This window comes from Branchiostoma floridae, chromosome 13 (genome assembly GCF_000003815.2).
Source record: "Branchiostoma floridae strain S238N-H82 chromosome 13, Bfl_VNyyK, whole genome shotgun sequence".
NCBI lineage: Eukaryota > Metazoa > Chordata > Leptocardii > Amphioxiformes > Branchiostomatidae > Branchiostoma > Branchiostoma floridae.
In genome coordinates, this window is record NC_049991.1 from 12224644 (window position 1) to 12241689 (window position 17046).

The 17046-nt window shown below is 38.6% G+C and overlaps 1 protein-coding gene across 1 annotated transcript; it reads right to left on the reverse strand.

Annotated features, from left to right (window-relative positions):
- Positions 1-621: 621 nt before the first annotated feature.
- On the reverse strand, positions 622-15808 carry LOC118428707 (sodium-independent sulfate anion transporter-like). The gene is made up of 18 exons (XM_035838848.1): positions 14817-15808; positions 13989-14303; positions 11468-11660; positions 11099-11184; positions 10362-10441; positions 9951-10105; positions 9323-9498; positions 8949-9021; positions 8651-8701; positions 8391-8507; positions 7181-7321; positions 5992-6050; positions 4410-4481; positions 4075-4186; positions 3725-3792; positions 3331-3396; positions 2881-2968; positions 622-2501 (listed from the first exon to the last, which is right to left on the reverse strand). The coding sequence occupies exons 2-18, from the start codon at positions 14196-14198 to the stop codon at positions 2365-2367; spliced, it is 1884 nt and encodes a 627-aa protein (XP_035694741.1). The 5' UTR covers positions 14199-14303; positions 14817-15808; the 3' UTR covers positions 622-2364.
- Between the last annotated feature and the right edge of the window lie 1238 nt (positions 15809-17046).

Sequence of the window (17046 nt, forward strand, 5' to 3'; positions counted from 1 at the left end):
TTACGTTCAATAAAGAAATACTTTCATATGTAATAAAGAGTCATTGAGTAACTTAGTAATTGCACGAACTCCCGAGATGGACGTTAAATAACATGCTATGTCATAGCACATTATGTCACCTGCGAGATCACAGGATGGGCAAAGTGTAATCAAGTTACACCGTTCAACCAATCACAGAACTACCACCCATGGCAACAGGTGCATATCTGTGGAACAATGACGTAAAGAGGGCGACTTAAGTGATGACCAGGCAACTTGTGAGGTAGAGCGGGCCAGGTGGACCATTTTAGAGCTTTCAGATAGGAGGCGGTGATGGGAAAGCTGGCGGAGGTAAGTGGAAAAGTTTTCATGCGAAGGAAATTTTGCAAAAAGTGACTTCTCATGCAGGGCTAGCTCGTGTTTTCAACAGAATCCACCTGCTAATGTTACCTTTCGCCAAAATGTCTTTACTTTGGGTCCTCGGAACGTTACCTTTTAGTAAAGAGATATCTAACGTTAATATAATAATAATATATATAACGTTATATCATAAAGGCCAAGGCAACGTTTTCACTGAGCAAATGATGAATCTAGATGCCCGTTACATACACTCAAAGTCACATGACAACCAACTGAATATTCGATTCGATTCATTTTCATTCTTTATTCCAGTTTAAACCTTGCATACACACAAAAGGTAGTCTGCATGGCATGATATATTTTGTAAATACAGTACTCTCACACCCTTTGTGTAACACGAGGAAGACATTTCAAAGCCTCAACAAGTCCCTGGCATAATATGTAACAGTAATTCCTTTTCTATACACACTGATTTTCCTTCTATCAGACATGGTCTTGAAGTTAAACTCTTTCCACCACCAGAACCTACGGAATGTGACAGGACTCAACGTATAATGTTACATGTATGTACAATATAAAGTGTCAGATGAAAATAACACTGGTTTTCATCATATCAACATGACACAACTAACGAAAAATCGCTTTCTGTGTGACACTTTATCTCACTAAAACAAAGAGGCGCTTTAGTGCTTTTCTGAATGACCTTACTTTTGGTGCAACAGAAATTGCCCAAAGAAGTATGCATTATATGTAACATGTATGAAATGCATTGGGAGGATACAAGGTAGCTACTCTGGTCCTAAAGAAATATTCCTCTAGTATTACCATATTGCCTCTTGAATAAATATCTATTTATTGACCTCTTGGAGGTAAATAGTCACCCCCTGAATATGTACAGCTCAAAATACTCAACAATAACATTACTTTGAAATAAATCAATCTCAATCACTAGAATTACAGTAAACCTTAAAAACATTATCATACTGTACACTATATAATCTCAAGGCACTTACTGCTTCTCATTGATATGTATTGTTCTTTCAGCATTTCACAGACAGCTGTGCACGTGCAAAGCTGTATATTAATGAGAAAGCTACAACATCTATATGTACATCTGCATCATAGCTAATGATTTAACATCTTTTAATCTCATTGTAAAGTCTTTCAAAGTTCACTTTTGGGTCATATCACTGTCATCTGATGGATATTATTATGTTTCAGAATGTAAAATCATATAATCTCTATGGATGAATTCAGTCCATTGCACTGCCAGCCATTTGGAACATGATTTGCACAACTGCCACCAAGTTTTTTCTGCGGAGAGAGAACCTTAATCTTAATGGAACTTAAGGAAAGTCCTTATAATCATTGTCCTTAAATGGAGTGAAATAAAAGCTCGAGCTTTTCCAACAACAGCAAAGAAACTCCAGGAGCTAAGGAAGCTTGCAGGATGCAAAGCACAACAGAAAAGGATGAAGAAAGACTGAATGCAGCTATAGGACTTTCCAGAATATTGATGCAGAACCCAGTGACTGATGATGATGATGAAATAAAAGGAACCTGGAACTGGTAGACTTTTCTGGGCAATATGACTTGGTAATGGAAGCACTTGAATTACAACTGCATCATAAACCGTATATTGTGGTAATCTCATAAAATTAGAATGGAATGCGCCCTTTGTAAAAGTAGTAAAAACAGCTGAGAGTGGAATTTGGTAATCTATCTGAGTCATATTCTCGATGGTTTAACAGCCTATAATAAGCAGTAAAATTGAACCATTTACACCACAAATTTCCAGTCTTTGAACAGGACACATAAATTCTCTGAGAATATTGCAATATTAAACAAGGAATTGCCTTCTACTAAAATAGGCTTGTAAATGTATGTACTTACACAATAGAATTCAGCACTCTTTTTTTGCAGCAAATTTTCATAAAACCATCTTCAGAAAATGCTTGTGACATGTTTGTCAGCATCACCTTTGAGATATACAAAAAAAAAGGAAGAAAACTGCAAGAAAAATGCTCATATTGATGTCTCCTTGTTGACAGTACTTTGGTTTGGCAGGGCTTCTCCTGTATCACTGGAGATGACCACATGATCTGATGGCAGTTCTGTCATCAACATGGGCTGGTGCACGTCGCCTTCTGCTGTTGATTCCACTGTGAAAAAATAATGAGTCTGTATGTTTGATTGTTCATTTTTTTGCAAAAAAAATAACGGCAAAGTGTTGAAATGTACATGATAAATAGCATAAAAAGACTTGTGCTACACACTCCTCCAAATACTAATGAGATAAACCTCAGATAAATCATAAGAACAAACTTAAAGATATAACAAAGGAGTGTCACATTCAGGGTTTGTTGAATCCTCAATGGAGTAATTCCACAGGAGACAGACATTGTAACAACATTACATACAGACTTGTCATGAATATTCTGATAGTTCCCTCTCAAACTGAACTAACCTGCACCATTATCACTACAATTGTTATTGTTAATATTACTATTATGATAATAACAAAAATCAAATAAAACTGACCAACAATAGCATCCACAGCCTCCTGCACTGTTGGAAAACATCGGAGGTTCTTGATATGGGCTTGGTTGATCTTCTCCTCCAAATCTTCCTGCAGAAAAACAAGTTGATGTTCGTGATTATCATAATAAATAAATAAAGTAAAATCAAGGTTATTGCTATAATAGTCTTGAAACTAAGTAAAAGATGTTCTTCACTTGGTCTTGAGTTCAGAGTTTAACAAAAGAAAGCACTGAATACTTCAGTACAAGTAATTGACACTATAATGGACTCCCATTAAAAGCCCTTAGCTAGTTTTACCCTTTCAGTAAAACCTGATAAAAGGTACTTTTACACGTACTTAAAGACCTCTGAGCAAAACTAAATGTATTGATCACAACCAAAGGTTCACTTAAGTCCTGCAAATAGCAAATTTCAAATACTATTAGACAAACAGCAGTGACATCAACTTACCCTGAGACAAGCAAAATACAGGGTGGTTTTGTTCAGGTCATATTCCTCCACAGATCGTCCAAGAGCCTGAAAATTCAATCCAGTGTTTCATACATAAGATCAGGTGATAAGTTCAGTCAAAAGTTTATCAAATAGACTGTGTTAAAGTGGGAAGGTAGGATTTTGTCAATAACTACAGCAGCTATTATCACCTTTTTTCATCAACCCAATGATAGAATACATCCATGTACATGTATCTATTGATATGCTGGTCATGTGTAGAAGTCTTCCAGCATGACTAGCATATCAATGGATGCTTCAAGTAGTGGAGACCTGTGCTACAAATACAGAACGACAGTAAGTTTCTTTCTACACTTTATATCTTATGAACTTCTAGAGGAATAACATGACCCACCCTAACAACACTGAAGTCCAGATGGGACAGATGAGTCAGGTCCATAACCACTGGTTTGTAGGGTTCCTCTGAAAAAAGCAAAAGGTTCCAATTTCTATGACTGAGAATGCAAAAGGGTGTATGCAATACATGGCAGCTGCTACTGGTACATAAAAGTTTTTGTAGTTATTCTATTCCTTGTATGATAACATTCACAAAGTGTAGTGATGACACAACGAAGAAGAAGATTAGAAATAAAGTTTTCATCTGATTTACAATTGACCAGGTACTACAAATTAGAGTGCCAAATTGACCCTTGACTTGGAAATCCCCCATGCACAATTATTCAATATTAATTGTTAAAGGCTTACCACTGAGCCCAGCACTGTGAAGAGTTGCTTTGATTGAATCAGATGCAGGGAAGTACAGACCACTGTCCAGCCTCACAATACCAATCTCTGGATACGAGTTGGTATATTCAACCTGTACAACAAAATCAATAGAAAGTTCAGTCTTACCTATATACATTGAATAATACATTGTATACATGCACACGCACGCACGCACACACACACACACACACACACACACACACACACACACAGAGTAATACTCAGTCTTTGGTTGACAATTCAACAATATGTTTCATGCTCAGTCATAAGAATATCAACAACATCATGATAATGAAGGAAGGAAAGTTCCACACCTTGGTGGCAGGTTTTGCTGTGTTGTAAAGCAACAGAGCCAGAGCCACACCCACTCCAGCAAGGATGCCATACTGTAAAATCAAAACATTTTATAGTCTTGAGATGACTTATCAAACACTGAAGACTTCTTCTGTTGGCAGAAATAACTTACAGATTTCCCTATGTCTAATGATTTTAACATCATACAAAATGTTTGTCAGATCCATTCAAGGATTGAGTTACTATACCCCTTTTACAACCTCTAAAAGCAAGAAAGCCTCCAAAAGCAAGCAAGAAAGAGCAGATTGAAATGTAGATGACTATGTACATTAAGACATACCACTGGTGACAGGGCCCAGGGTAAGGCCTATATAATGGAGACATAGATAGAAGTAAGACATAGGTCAGAAAAGTGATATAAAGTTTTATGCATTACTCGGGATAGAGAGAGGTGGCAGAGTACAGTAAGTGATTATGATAAGAAATTGCAATTCTGTATGTTGCCTTCCTTTGCCAAGAGGTTGGCAATACGTCATTCCATTTTAACAGCAAAGTTTGGCAACCAAATCACCAAGGCATCATTAATTTCCAAAAATATTGCACTTTATTCAACATGTAATTAAGTACTATACTCCTTGGCACACTGTGACTGATGATTTGTCTGTATTATGTAACCTCACTACTTATGATCAAATCATATTTTGATGATTATATGATCTTAATTGGGGATTCCAGTGTTTTAATCATCAGAGAGTTAAATCAGGTAATCCAATATTGTGATTAGCTTGATTATTTTTGTCAGATGTGTATTTATCATTAATAGGTTATATCATGGTTGCCTGCTAACTACCAATTACCCAATCCTTTGTTATACTTTTGAATCTTTTTTGTTCAAAATACTATAAACAGATTTGTTCAACCAGCTCTGATAGTTACAAGTAATATGCTGTCGGGCATGAATATACACTGTTCAATCTATCATTTGTTAACAAAATGTACAGTTTCAATAGATTATTCACAGCAGAGACCTTCTTATAAATAGGCCACTTTTGGCAATGGAAACATGATTGAAATTCTTGTAATTCCTCAAACACTGAGTGTGTCTATTTCAGGCACTAAATATACCAAGACGGATACGACAATTACCAGTTCCTTAACATAGCCAGAAGCGGGTTTCTGAAGGTTTTGATGAATAGTTGGCCAAAAGAAAAGTTACAGGTAAGATCTAGAAGACTAATAATATTGAATTCATGTGGTATCAGAAAGTTCTGCATATTCCTCATTGTCTACCTACCGTCTTGGAATCAATAATACAGATAAGAAATAGAGGATCTGTTAGTCTCAAGCAATACTTAAGGCGATGAGACCACAACAGATGTTCTACTGATAATCTGATAACTGCAACTTCAGCAGGGATTGATGGATCATATCTGTTAACACCAAGCTGTATTAACCTGTCAGACTGATTAATGTTCCACTGTTAAGTACATAAATCATCCTGTAATCAAGGTGCACAAGGTGTTAGAGTGTTCTTTATCAGGCGATGAGTGTTAACACATTCAAAGACGGCTTAACGGATATGGAAAACTCGGCATAACTTACCTCAATGCCCAAGAATAGGACACAAAAGAAGGTAACAACCCAAACAAATACATCTGGCTCTGCAACACAGGAGCAAAATAACACTTAGTTTTACAAAAACATCTTATAACCATGACGAGATAAAAATCCTAAAACAACAACTTGCAACTTATATAATGTAACTCTAGTTCACCGTTATCCGTGGGGTAACCTACATTCTTTGCTATTAAAGACATGATATTTAGTGATATCAAGCTGACTTACGCTGGTTTCAAATTGCAACTTTTTAAAAATATTGCAGTTTGAAACAACCGTCCATCGACTTGATATTCCTAATACTCTGTTTCTAAAACGTAAAAGCAACGGATATACTAGTTGCCCAGCAGATAAAGGTGAAGTAGCATTACATGTATGTAAAATAAAATGGCTTGCAAAGAGAGTAAAGAAACCATTACTAACAGTCTATTCATACCACATTTTCAACAAATCAAAGTAGGCTAACGAAGGAAATCACAATATAAGAACTGCAATTGGAGGATACTGACCTGTGACTATTACATCACTTGGATGACTGAGTGATAGCACATGTATTATCCTTGATTGCTGTACCCATTCTGACTCAGATATGGGTTATTAGTCTGATCCTTGATTCAGATGGGACCCCTGACTCTGATGGAAATATAATCCATACTCCCCCTTAGGTACACATATCCAACGCTCTGAGCAAATACATGCAATTAATGGGCTCAGTATTGGGGCTGAACCTTCAAAATCAAACCATACATATTTGATACTGCATGACCATTGTAAACCCTAAGGAGGCCTGATGAGGTCATGTGAAAGTTACAAGGTTACAACGAAAGTTGTACATAGATATTAAAAAGTGGCATTTCCCTTTAAAGTGGCTTTTAGTTTATAGGGGACACTTCAAAGAGTGGTTTGAAGACTAGCAGAGATCACAGCAGCAGTAAATGAAATACTGGATACTACTGTAACAGTAGAAGCCAGTTAATTGCACAACGGATAACCGCACACTTCTGTTAATTGCACAGATTCCCCAAATCCCAAACCTGTGCGATCCAGCTGGATAAGTCCGCAATATTGCACCACCCGGATAATTGCATGAAACATGCTGGCAAATGGGGGGAGCGATTAAATGGCTTCTACTGTACTACTTGTACAAAGCAAGCAAATAAGCAATGTTACTGACTGTGAACCCTCCACTGTTCCGTGATGTGCTCAAACTCCACCATGTTGATGACAGAAGCGATGATGACGGCTCCCAGCGCAGCGCTGGGGATGTACATGAAGTAAGGAGTCACAAACAGCATGGCCAGGATCACCAGGCTCCCTGCAATGGAATCATGAGGAGAGAACACATTAAGGGCTGTGACATATGGGAACAGTAGAAGCTGTTTAATTGCACACTCCACTTGCCAGCATTTTTCATGCAATCATCTGGATGGTGCAATAATGTGAAGTTATCCAGCTGAACCGCACCAGTTTGGGATTCAGTGCAATTATATTTTAACAGAAGTGTGCGGTAAGCTATTGTGCAATTAACTGACTTCTACTTCTACCATTTAGAATTCTAAATTATTAGTATTGTTACCTACAGTTTTCAGATCAATTCAATATTTTTTTACATTAAATTGGACCAGGGTTTCCTGATTTAAGACCACACAAAACTTGGGAACAAATAATTCATACAAACTCTTATACTGGAATAATAAGAGAGTTTACTTAACGATTTCTCAAACTGGGCATAATGCCAGACATGGAATAAAAGCTGGAAGCCTACAGCTGCAGGATCAATCCGAGAGAGAGAACTTAATCTTGTACTTTGGAAACTATTGGGAACATGTTAACAAGACATTGATCATACATGTAAGATGTTACATGAAGCTAAACTAGATTGTAAAACCTTCCATGCTGCTATACTTATAGGCTTATAAGATATAGAAACTTTTAAGAGACTATCAAACTTTGATTTGACCTTACAGCAGCACTTACCTCTGGTATTTTCCAGGTAGTGCTGCCATCTAGCAGCATACAAGAAAATAGCAGGGCTTGCACATACAGTAATTGCCACAAGACTTGAACACTACTACTACACAAGACAAGCACACCAAAAAACACACATGCTGCAAGACATGCATACCACTTAAGACATGCACACTACAATCGTTACAAGACTTGCATACATTACATGCATACTACAATACATGCACACTGCAAGACATAAACGATGCAAGACGGGCATGCTAGAAGACGCAATCATGCACATGTACATTTTACACACACACACACACACACACACACACACACACACACACACACACAAGACACAAGACATGTACATTACAAGACTTGCATTCTTCTCCAAGATCACCCAATGATACTGGTAACAAAAAACAAACCTGTGAAGATGGTGCCCATTGGGGTCCTGACTCCACTAGCTGAGTTGACTGCTGTTCTGGAAAAACTGCCTGTGACTGGATATGAGCCGAAAAAACAGCTAACTGTGTTGGCAATGCCTGAAAAAAAGGGAGAGCATATCAATTGTATGACAGCTTATCACACGTTTAACTAATGCATGCAGTACACAACTAGCTACATAGCTTTTCAGCTCTCTGTTGAAGTTATGATGCACATGTACGAACACAAACACAATACAAACCTAATGCAAAGAGCTCCTGAGTGGCATCAATGGTGTATCTATTCTTGCTGGCTGTATAAAATGCAGACAACAGGTTGTATGTTAGGTCATCTCTGGTACAGAAATATGTTAAATGTGGATATGAAGACCTGACATGATATAAAACACTGCAACAAATTACATGTGGAAACTCTAACGATCATAGAATGTTCTCATTTACAAACTCTTATGATATGGCATTAACCAATTTCAAACAATATCAGTATAGTCAAATTTTACTGTAAGGTGTCATTTTAAGAATTAAAATTAGAAGACTTACCAAAAGCTTTGGCTATTGCAATATTCTCCAGCAAACCAATCATGGGAATGACTGCTACACCAGCTCCAAGATGCTGAAAGGTAACAAACAAATGAAAACTTGTAACAATCATCATCATAATCATATTGCTTGTAACAATGTGAACATTGTTAACGCATGTACACTCAGACATTTAGCTGAGTAAAATGTGGTGCAATGTATCTCTATTGGAAAATTATGAGTAATGATTGAGTGTACATACATAGATACTCAGTATCACATTTGCAGTACACGTACATTGTATGATGCACACGACCGATTGATTGATTGATTGATTGTACATTGTAGGTGACAATATTCAATACCAACAGACCTGCCCCGAGACATGCACTTACCGTAAAAAACTCTTCTCCCTCCACTGTGTGGTTGCCATGCTGATAGGAGAAGCTAGGGGGCCCCACTGGAGGGAACCCTGGTGGTACTTCTTTTGTCATTGTGAAAGGTCTGATGTTGTAGACGTAGAGAATCCCAGCAAAGATTGTCGTCACCAGAACAATAATTGCATTTCTTGCTACAGTGAACAAAATACAAAAGACAATTTGAGACTTTTTGTCAAGTGTTGATGTAATATGTTGCAAACATACAACTATAAGTACATCTAACATCACACTGAACAAAATTTTTAAAGAAATAATTTGCAGATTTAAAGATATAATCTCCAGATTTTGAGAAAAAATCTCAAGATTTTCTGGAAAATCTGGATATTTTTCCAAAAATCTCAAGACCTTTTTTAGTTTCAATGATGCGTGACTACCCCCATTATGATCCGTACAGTATCATGGAATTCGAATCTTTTCACAAAGTATCAAATTTGTAAGTATTAGCTGTAATGGGTTAGAAATGTTCATTGAAAGTTCAAAATTTGTTCAAAATTTGTTCAAAAATTGATCTGTTGGCTGTTGTATAATAAAAGTGTGCTGAGATGCAACATTATGAAAAGGTAAAATGGGACCTGGGCCTTACCTGTTCCAACCAGCCATATAGCTTTACGGCCGGCCCTTTGTAATCTGGTGAGAGGCACGTTTGGATCCCTGTCTTTGTCCCAGTCTCTGTCTTTTATAAACTTCAATATCAGCAGCGTTATAAAAGAGATGAGTCCAAGTATCAGGTCCCAGTGACTGCCAAGACAGATGGGTGTTAACACAACTACAACAACTGTAAATATGGTGAAATGGGGTAGAGGGTTGGAAAGCAATCAGCAAATTTCATAAAGCAGCTGGAATAATGTTTCAGGTCAAAATTGTGGTTGTGATTTTTACGCCATATTGATCGTTCAGATGTTCTTTGTTCTATAATGGTTAAACTAAGTGCTAACACGCCTTGAATACTTTTGAGTTATGATGAAATAGCATTGGTATATTAAAGTGGACTTACTTTGTTTGTGGTATTTTTCTGAAAGTGTCATAAATGTTCCATATGAAGGGTTTCCGTACATCCTTCAAGCCCAGGATAAGCTGGAAATACATATACATTTAATAATTTCATCTCATTGTTTTCTTGTTTCAATGATGCTTTGCAAGTTAGACAAACCATATTAAAACAGATGATGTTAAACTTTTATGAACTAAATATCATAACATATTATATGTATCAGTATAATGAATTACAAGTCTTTTCCTTATGCACACAAGGATTGTCATTACAGCAATAATCAAATTTGGTTCTAGAGCAAGAATTCTTAATGCAAAGTGTTTTGGCTTCTTCTTTTTCTCCAATGCAGAACAAATTAGCCTGAATGTCAGCCTGGTTTGAAAAATTGCCTTCACGTCTGTAATGCACAACAAGTGTCCTCACAAAAGCCTTCACATAATAGATCCTGTTTTAAAATATTGCACAATAAAATTTTGCCATTAAATTTGTAGATATAACGCTAGTTCACCTTTATCCGTATGGTAACCTTTTTCCGTTCTTTTAAAGAACAATGTATTTAGGGGTATCAAGTCAACAGATGATGGTTTGAAACTGCAATATTTTTAAAATAGCACAATTTGAAACTACCGTCCATCGACTTCATATCCCTGGATACCCTGTTTAGCAGCACAACGGATATAGGTTACCCCACGGATAAAGGTGAACGAACGTTACATGTATTGCCAGAGTGCATTTCTTACTTTCAACTGTCCACATCCAATGATGATGGCAGCAGCAGTGACAAACCCTGAGTTAACTGGAACAGCCATGAAGTTCAGCAGGAAACCTGTGGTTTGGGGAGGCAACGTAAAATCACTGGGATGAAAATAGGGTACTGGTATCTCCAGTTATGCAACTTAAACCTAACTTACGAGAGCAAAAAAAAATTTCTGTAATCAGTGTTTTACTATCACTATCTTTTTCAGTATCTACAATGCCAGCACATTCTGACTGTCTTGTTATTCAAAGGATCAAGGACAATAATGTCCTTGAAAGGAGGTAGAATCTTTGATCAAATTTACCCTAATTTCTTTAAGCCAAGCATGTTGTATTCTTGACACTGTACTTACCTAGGCGCAATATACCCATTACAAACTGGATGAGTCCAGTAAAGAGGCACAGTGCGACAGCAATAGCTGGTTGTCCCTCAGCGTACTGAGCTGTCATCAGTGACATCAAGGCTGTAGGTCCCAGTGTGATGTCCTTGGACGTACCCAGGATACAGTACACAAAGCACCCCATAAAGGCAGAGTACAGGCCATGCTGGAGGAGAAGTTGGAGGGATCATAAATTTTTAACTTTAATTGCTACTTTAACATTAACTTAACAAGTAACATGACACAGGGAATATTGGCCAAGTGACAAGCTAGTGAACAAAAGATCGAGAGGTCACTGGTTCGATTCCCTGTGTTCGTGGCTAGATGTTTAGCCTGACCAAAATCGCGCTCCTAGCGGCCAGTCCTACAATTACCGCCGCCCTAGGGGGGAGGAGGTCATTAACCCCAGCCAGCGAGAGATTGTGTAAACACAGGCTAGCTAGACATTGTGTCCTTGGGAAAGGCACTCACTCCACCCAGGTGTAAAATGGGTACCTGTCTACCTGAATTTGATTGGGGAGGTAAAAGGTGGCGGAAGGGGAGGGATGGGCTCTGTCTTCAAATGCCATTCCCCAGACACAGTGACTAAATGGGATGGTAGTAAATAGCAACTCTTTGATTGCTCTGACAATACGGCCTCAACAAAAGTCACTGCGAGAGTTTACCTTTAACATACCCTACATACTGTTTGATACAGCTTGATTAAAAAAGCTGCAAACCTGAGTTAAGCTCTACTTAGTTTGAATGCTGGTATGGTTTTACCTGGTTATGGACCAATAACGTCACTGTTTTTTTTCTGGTGTTGATACTGTGATAAACCATTACAAAGTAAACTGAATGTAACAATGATGGTCTCTATCATTAAATGGTGCATAGTGCATAATGTAATATCTTCAGTGCTAGACAGTAGTGTACCAGTTATTTTTATTTATTTATTTATTTATTTGGACTTCACCATATGTGTTTACAAAATGGTAGGGAGGCAAAAACAGGCAACAACCTTTACTAGTTGCCTCCCGTGCAACTAAATTATACATGGTTAACTGGTGTCTAGTCATGCATGGTTGTGCAAAAGAGCTCTGAGGCTCCCTGCCTGCCTGCTCAAGTCCAAATGTACAGCTATGAAAGTTTTTTTGTCTATCACCAATATTTTTGAGCCCTGATTTCATCAAGTCGTGATCATGCACAAATGTCATCCACCAAAATAATGATTTTGACTTTATAAAAACAAGGAGCATTCAATGTTGATGAAAGCTCCTTGAGAAAATGATGCTTTTAGTTGTTTCCTGACCTTTGTACCTTAAAGTACATATATGTAGCAGATATTTCTTGCTGCAGCACAATGACTTTGCAAAGTCTAGATGTCACACTGAGGCTGAATTGTATTTTTGGATCGACTTGAAGTGGATTTCACCAGAGTCAACCCAGGAGCGTTCTTTATGTACAATATTATGGGCGATTAAGTGACTTTGAACACCTGTCACAGCTGTGATTTTAACTTTAAGTTTTTCTATACCAGCTCAATTTTGGTTTGACTTTGTCATTAATTTCCAGTAATTAATGAGACAATGAGTCTCAACTAGGGGTGGGTACCGGTACAGAAAATTCAGGTCCAGGTCCGGTTCAGGTCCAGAGGGTCAGGTCCAGGTTTTGACCTGAACCTGGACCTGATTCAGTATGTGAGAACTTGTGAATGGACAGTACTCAAAACAATGGTTGATTCTGTTACGAAGAAATCTGTTTGGTGGGGTATTCGACTCCCACTGGCGTTTTAAAATCCTACAAGGCTAACTGCCTCTGTACTATTGACTGTAAAATTTGGTAGAAATGACTATAGACTCTACTCTACTTCGCTCTTGTTATTTTCCTCGACCGGCAAGTCCCGAAATGTGTGAATGCCTGATCATATAGTCTGTTCATTTTCAAACAGGTCCAGCATTCGGTCCATCAAATATTTTCAGGTCCGTTTTTTCTGGACCGGTCCAATAAGAAAAACGTTTTTGTACCGGTACAGTGTGTACCAGTACACTGTACCGGTACCCAGCCCTAGTCTCTACAGTAGTCCAGGATCTGTCATGGCCTTCTACCATACCTTAGCTACCAAGGGCACAACAGTTACTAGTTAGCTGTCACCAACATGCACAAAATGTTTACAGAAAAGGACAAAAACGTAGAATTTTAAATTACTGCCTTCAGATGCTACTAAAAATGGTGCAACAAGAAAAAAACTTCCCTCTGATTTTGGTGTGAAACTTGTCCCCTTAGACTTCAAGCTAAACTTACGATATGCTGAAATAAACTATATTATTTCAGTGTCACTGACAAAGGATAGTGGATTCTATCCAAAACGTCTGACCGTTTCCAAAACCATATCCAGTTGCTTGAGTAACTACTTTTTGGTGTATATTATTTCTTAATGCAAAGGCTGCAAATACACCCAATATTATCATTGTTATCATTATTATAAAAACATGACTGCCTCTCATCCACCTACCTGAAGTGGTAACTCCGCAACTGCAGCATACGCCAAACCCTGGGGAATCACGGTCAAACCAACCGTCAAGCCTGCGATCAGATCTCCCTGGAACTTCTCCAGGTTGTACCTGGGCAGCCAGCCCACGATCGGTAGTCTCTTTCTCAGGTATCGCACAGAACAGGTGTTATCGGCCCACTTGTGGGCATAGTTTTTACACTTTCTCATCATCTTAGAACTCTGTAGCCAAATCTTCAGTCAGTGTCTGACGTTAGATTGCGTGAGGTTTGAGTGTAATGACCACCAGCTACAGTCTGCAAAGCTGGGCATCTCTTTCTGCAAGGTAATGTTGAAACAGTAATGCACAATGATTATACAGTATGTGTAGCGACAATGTCTTTTTGTTTGCTAAAACAATCTTAAATGCAAATACGTGCTGCTCAGAGGCATGACTTGCAAAAAATAAAAGAAACTAAGTAATGCTAGACAAGTCTTCTTGTCTTTGAAACATACAAGCGGTTATTGACCGTACGGGTGTTCTTTTGGCAGTGTGTTTACGTTGAATGACCCAATCATGTTACACAGACCGTGTGCCCGGTTACTTAGTATTTGTGCTGCAAGTTCGTCGCTTTTGATCAGCGTTGAATAGTATGATACAGTGCTGTACTAGCCTGTACACGGGATTGTAGAGACAGATTCTGGTAATCTTACATACGAGCAACTAACATGTAGCGTATCAAATTACACGTATACAGAGATGACGCGTCGGTGCCTTTAAAAACTTCACAGTATGATTTGATTCAAATTACTAGAGGGCCCAAATCATTGAAAACAACAAAATAGACCTACGTTTTAAGGTATCCTTCTTGTTTTGGAAACGCTGCGACAGGTTGTAACGTGATTTCCATCCCGGCGAAATGGCATATTAGACACTGCATTTGTCCATAATTATCTGTACACGTCAAGCGGTCTATTGTTCTTGATGATAGCGGAACAACCGGTACGTCATACCGCTAAAGGTCGTACTCATGACGTCAGGAGGAAGGGAATCGATAGAGACGCTTCGTTTTATGGGAAGCCACACAAAACAACAATTGAAATTAACAGGTGGTTATGTTTTCCTTCGGGAGTTAATAGTAGGGCGCTAACAGCCAGGCGCTAACAGCCACGCCCAGACAGCGGGGGATTAAACTCTGCCGTGCACTGCAGTAGCCTCTGTCAACAGTACACTATGCTGGAGTTGTAGATTGCTGATTGTTGCCGTCGCATATCGGTTTTAAATACATTAATAGGCCCAAATCATAAAGGACAATGTCAAATGATTTTCAGTGCACTTCAAACGGGACTTTCGGTGACACGGCGGTGCTGGAGAAGCCAAGATGGGAAGCAGACCTTCAGCCTCCTTCCGCGAATTCCGGAGCGGCGGCATTAGGGGATGGCCACTGATTCACAATTTTCAGCATGGGCTAAGGTTCCCTATGCCACTATGGTGTGAGCGGGAGTTTTGCCACACAGGCAACGCTACCACTCCGAAGTCTGCGAAGAAGGCTACAGCTACAGCGGATCATTAGATACACTCCAAATCCAATGCCTCCAGACGGTCCTGCTTCTACCGTCAATCTACAGCAACGAAAGCATTCGGGTAACCCAATACATGACCTCAAAAGAAAAGACAGCGGTATCCGCCCTTTTATGCCAGGCCATGTTCGGAGAGGAGCGAGTGAAAGCGCACACATCTAAACAAACATATGCCGGATCCTTTCACTTTCGTATTGCCACGCGTCAGGTCAAAGGGCAGTGTCAAAGGATGGCGGGAAATAGAATCACACACTCTTTAAAGGGGCCAAAATATGACGTTGATGATATCTAAGCGAGGAAGATAAGTAAATCGGTCGAATAGTCAGTACTTTGAAATATGTAAGCAATGAAATAAAATGCCGCGAATAGCTGACATCTATTTCTATGACATTAAAAAAAAAATAGTTTGGATTACATGATGGCTAACCTACAGATAATGGGTCAGTCGAAAGCGGTAAATATGATTTTAGCCAGAGTAGAGTAGAGTATGAGGTTGGAGAAGAGTAGAGTAGAGTAGGCATCTTCGGTTTGGTAGGAGTTGTATTCAATGGAACCACTCTGTCTAGCACCCAAGGTAAGATATCCGAATTTCCACTAAAAGAAATCATCCCAACTGACTGATCAAGCTACTGTAGCTGCCTTCAGATTAAACCAGCCAGTGGCAATCAGCAATTAGGCATGCCGAATATATATTTCTACTTAACCAGTCAAGTCTTGCCTAACAATGAATAATAAATATATGTTAATATCATGTATAATAAAATAGAACAATAACCAGTCAATTCTTTGTACCATTCATCTATTCCATTCCATCATTTTATGCCTCTCTAAAATCTATGAGGCCTCTGACACTCTGACTCCTATAGCTAAAAACCTACAGTAAATTATGTACTGCAGTACAGTTGGCTTAAAGCCATATGACAGACAAGTCACATCAACTGACTCTAAAATCACTGTGCACACAATGTGGCTCTCATAAGTTATATACTACAGTGACAGTCACTATCTTATTTCACAATGAAGATCAGATTGATACAATGTTGAAACAGTGTATACCTGAGCTTCTCACTCCCTGCCATTAGTCCATCAATGCAGCAAATCTGTACCAGTTAAGGCATCAGGGAGAAGAATGAAACATACCAGTCTCTATCTGTTCTCTCTCCTGAGAGTCTGAGTGTGATGCATTGTCACATTTGCAAATAAATAAATGCCCATCTCCCATATCTACCACTAAGGCATATGATGTTTTGGACCAATCTTCAATCTTTCCAAATAAATAAATCTGGTCGATATATTTACATTTGTACACTTATAACATCAAACTCATCACATCATGTAATTTGATTACTTTACACAATGTTACTTCTAGTACAACTGTACTGGCACAGGACGGGACCGGAGTCATTTCTATGTCTATGCTCTACTGGGAAAAGCCCTCTTCAGGGCCATCCTGCCCAAAAGTCATGTGATCAAACCTGAAGAGGAACCCAGCACAACATCA

Coding starts and splice junctions, on each gene's coding strand:
- LOC118428707 (XM_035838848.1), bottom strand. CDS start 14,198: ATGATGAGAAAGTGTAAAAACTATGCCCACAAGTGGGCCGATAACACC. Junction 8,702..8,948: donor TGCAATAGCCAAAGCTTTTG/GTAAGTCTTCTA, acceptor CATTTTATACAG/CCAGCAAGAATAGATACACC. Junction 6,051..7,180: donor GGAACAGTGGAGGGTTCACA/GTCAGTAACATT, acceptor CCTGTGTTGCAG/AGCCAGATGTATTTGTTTGG.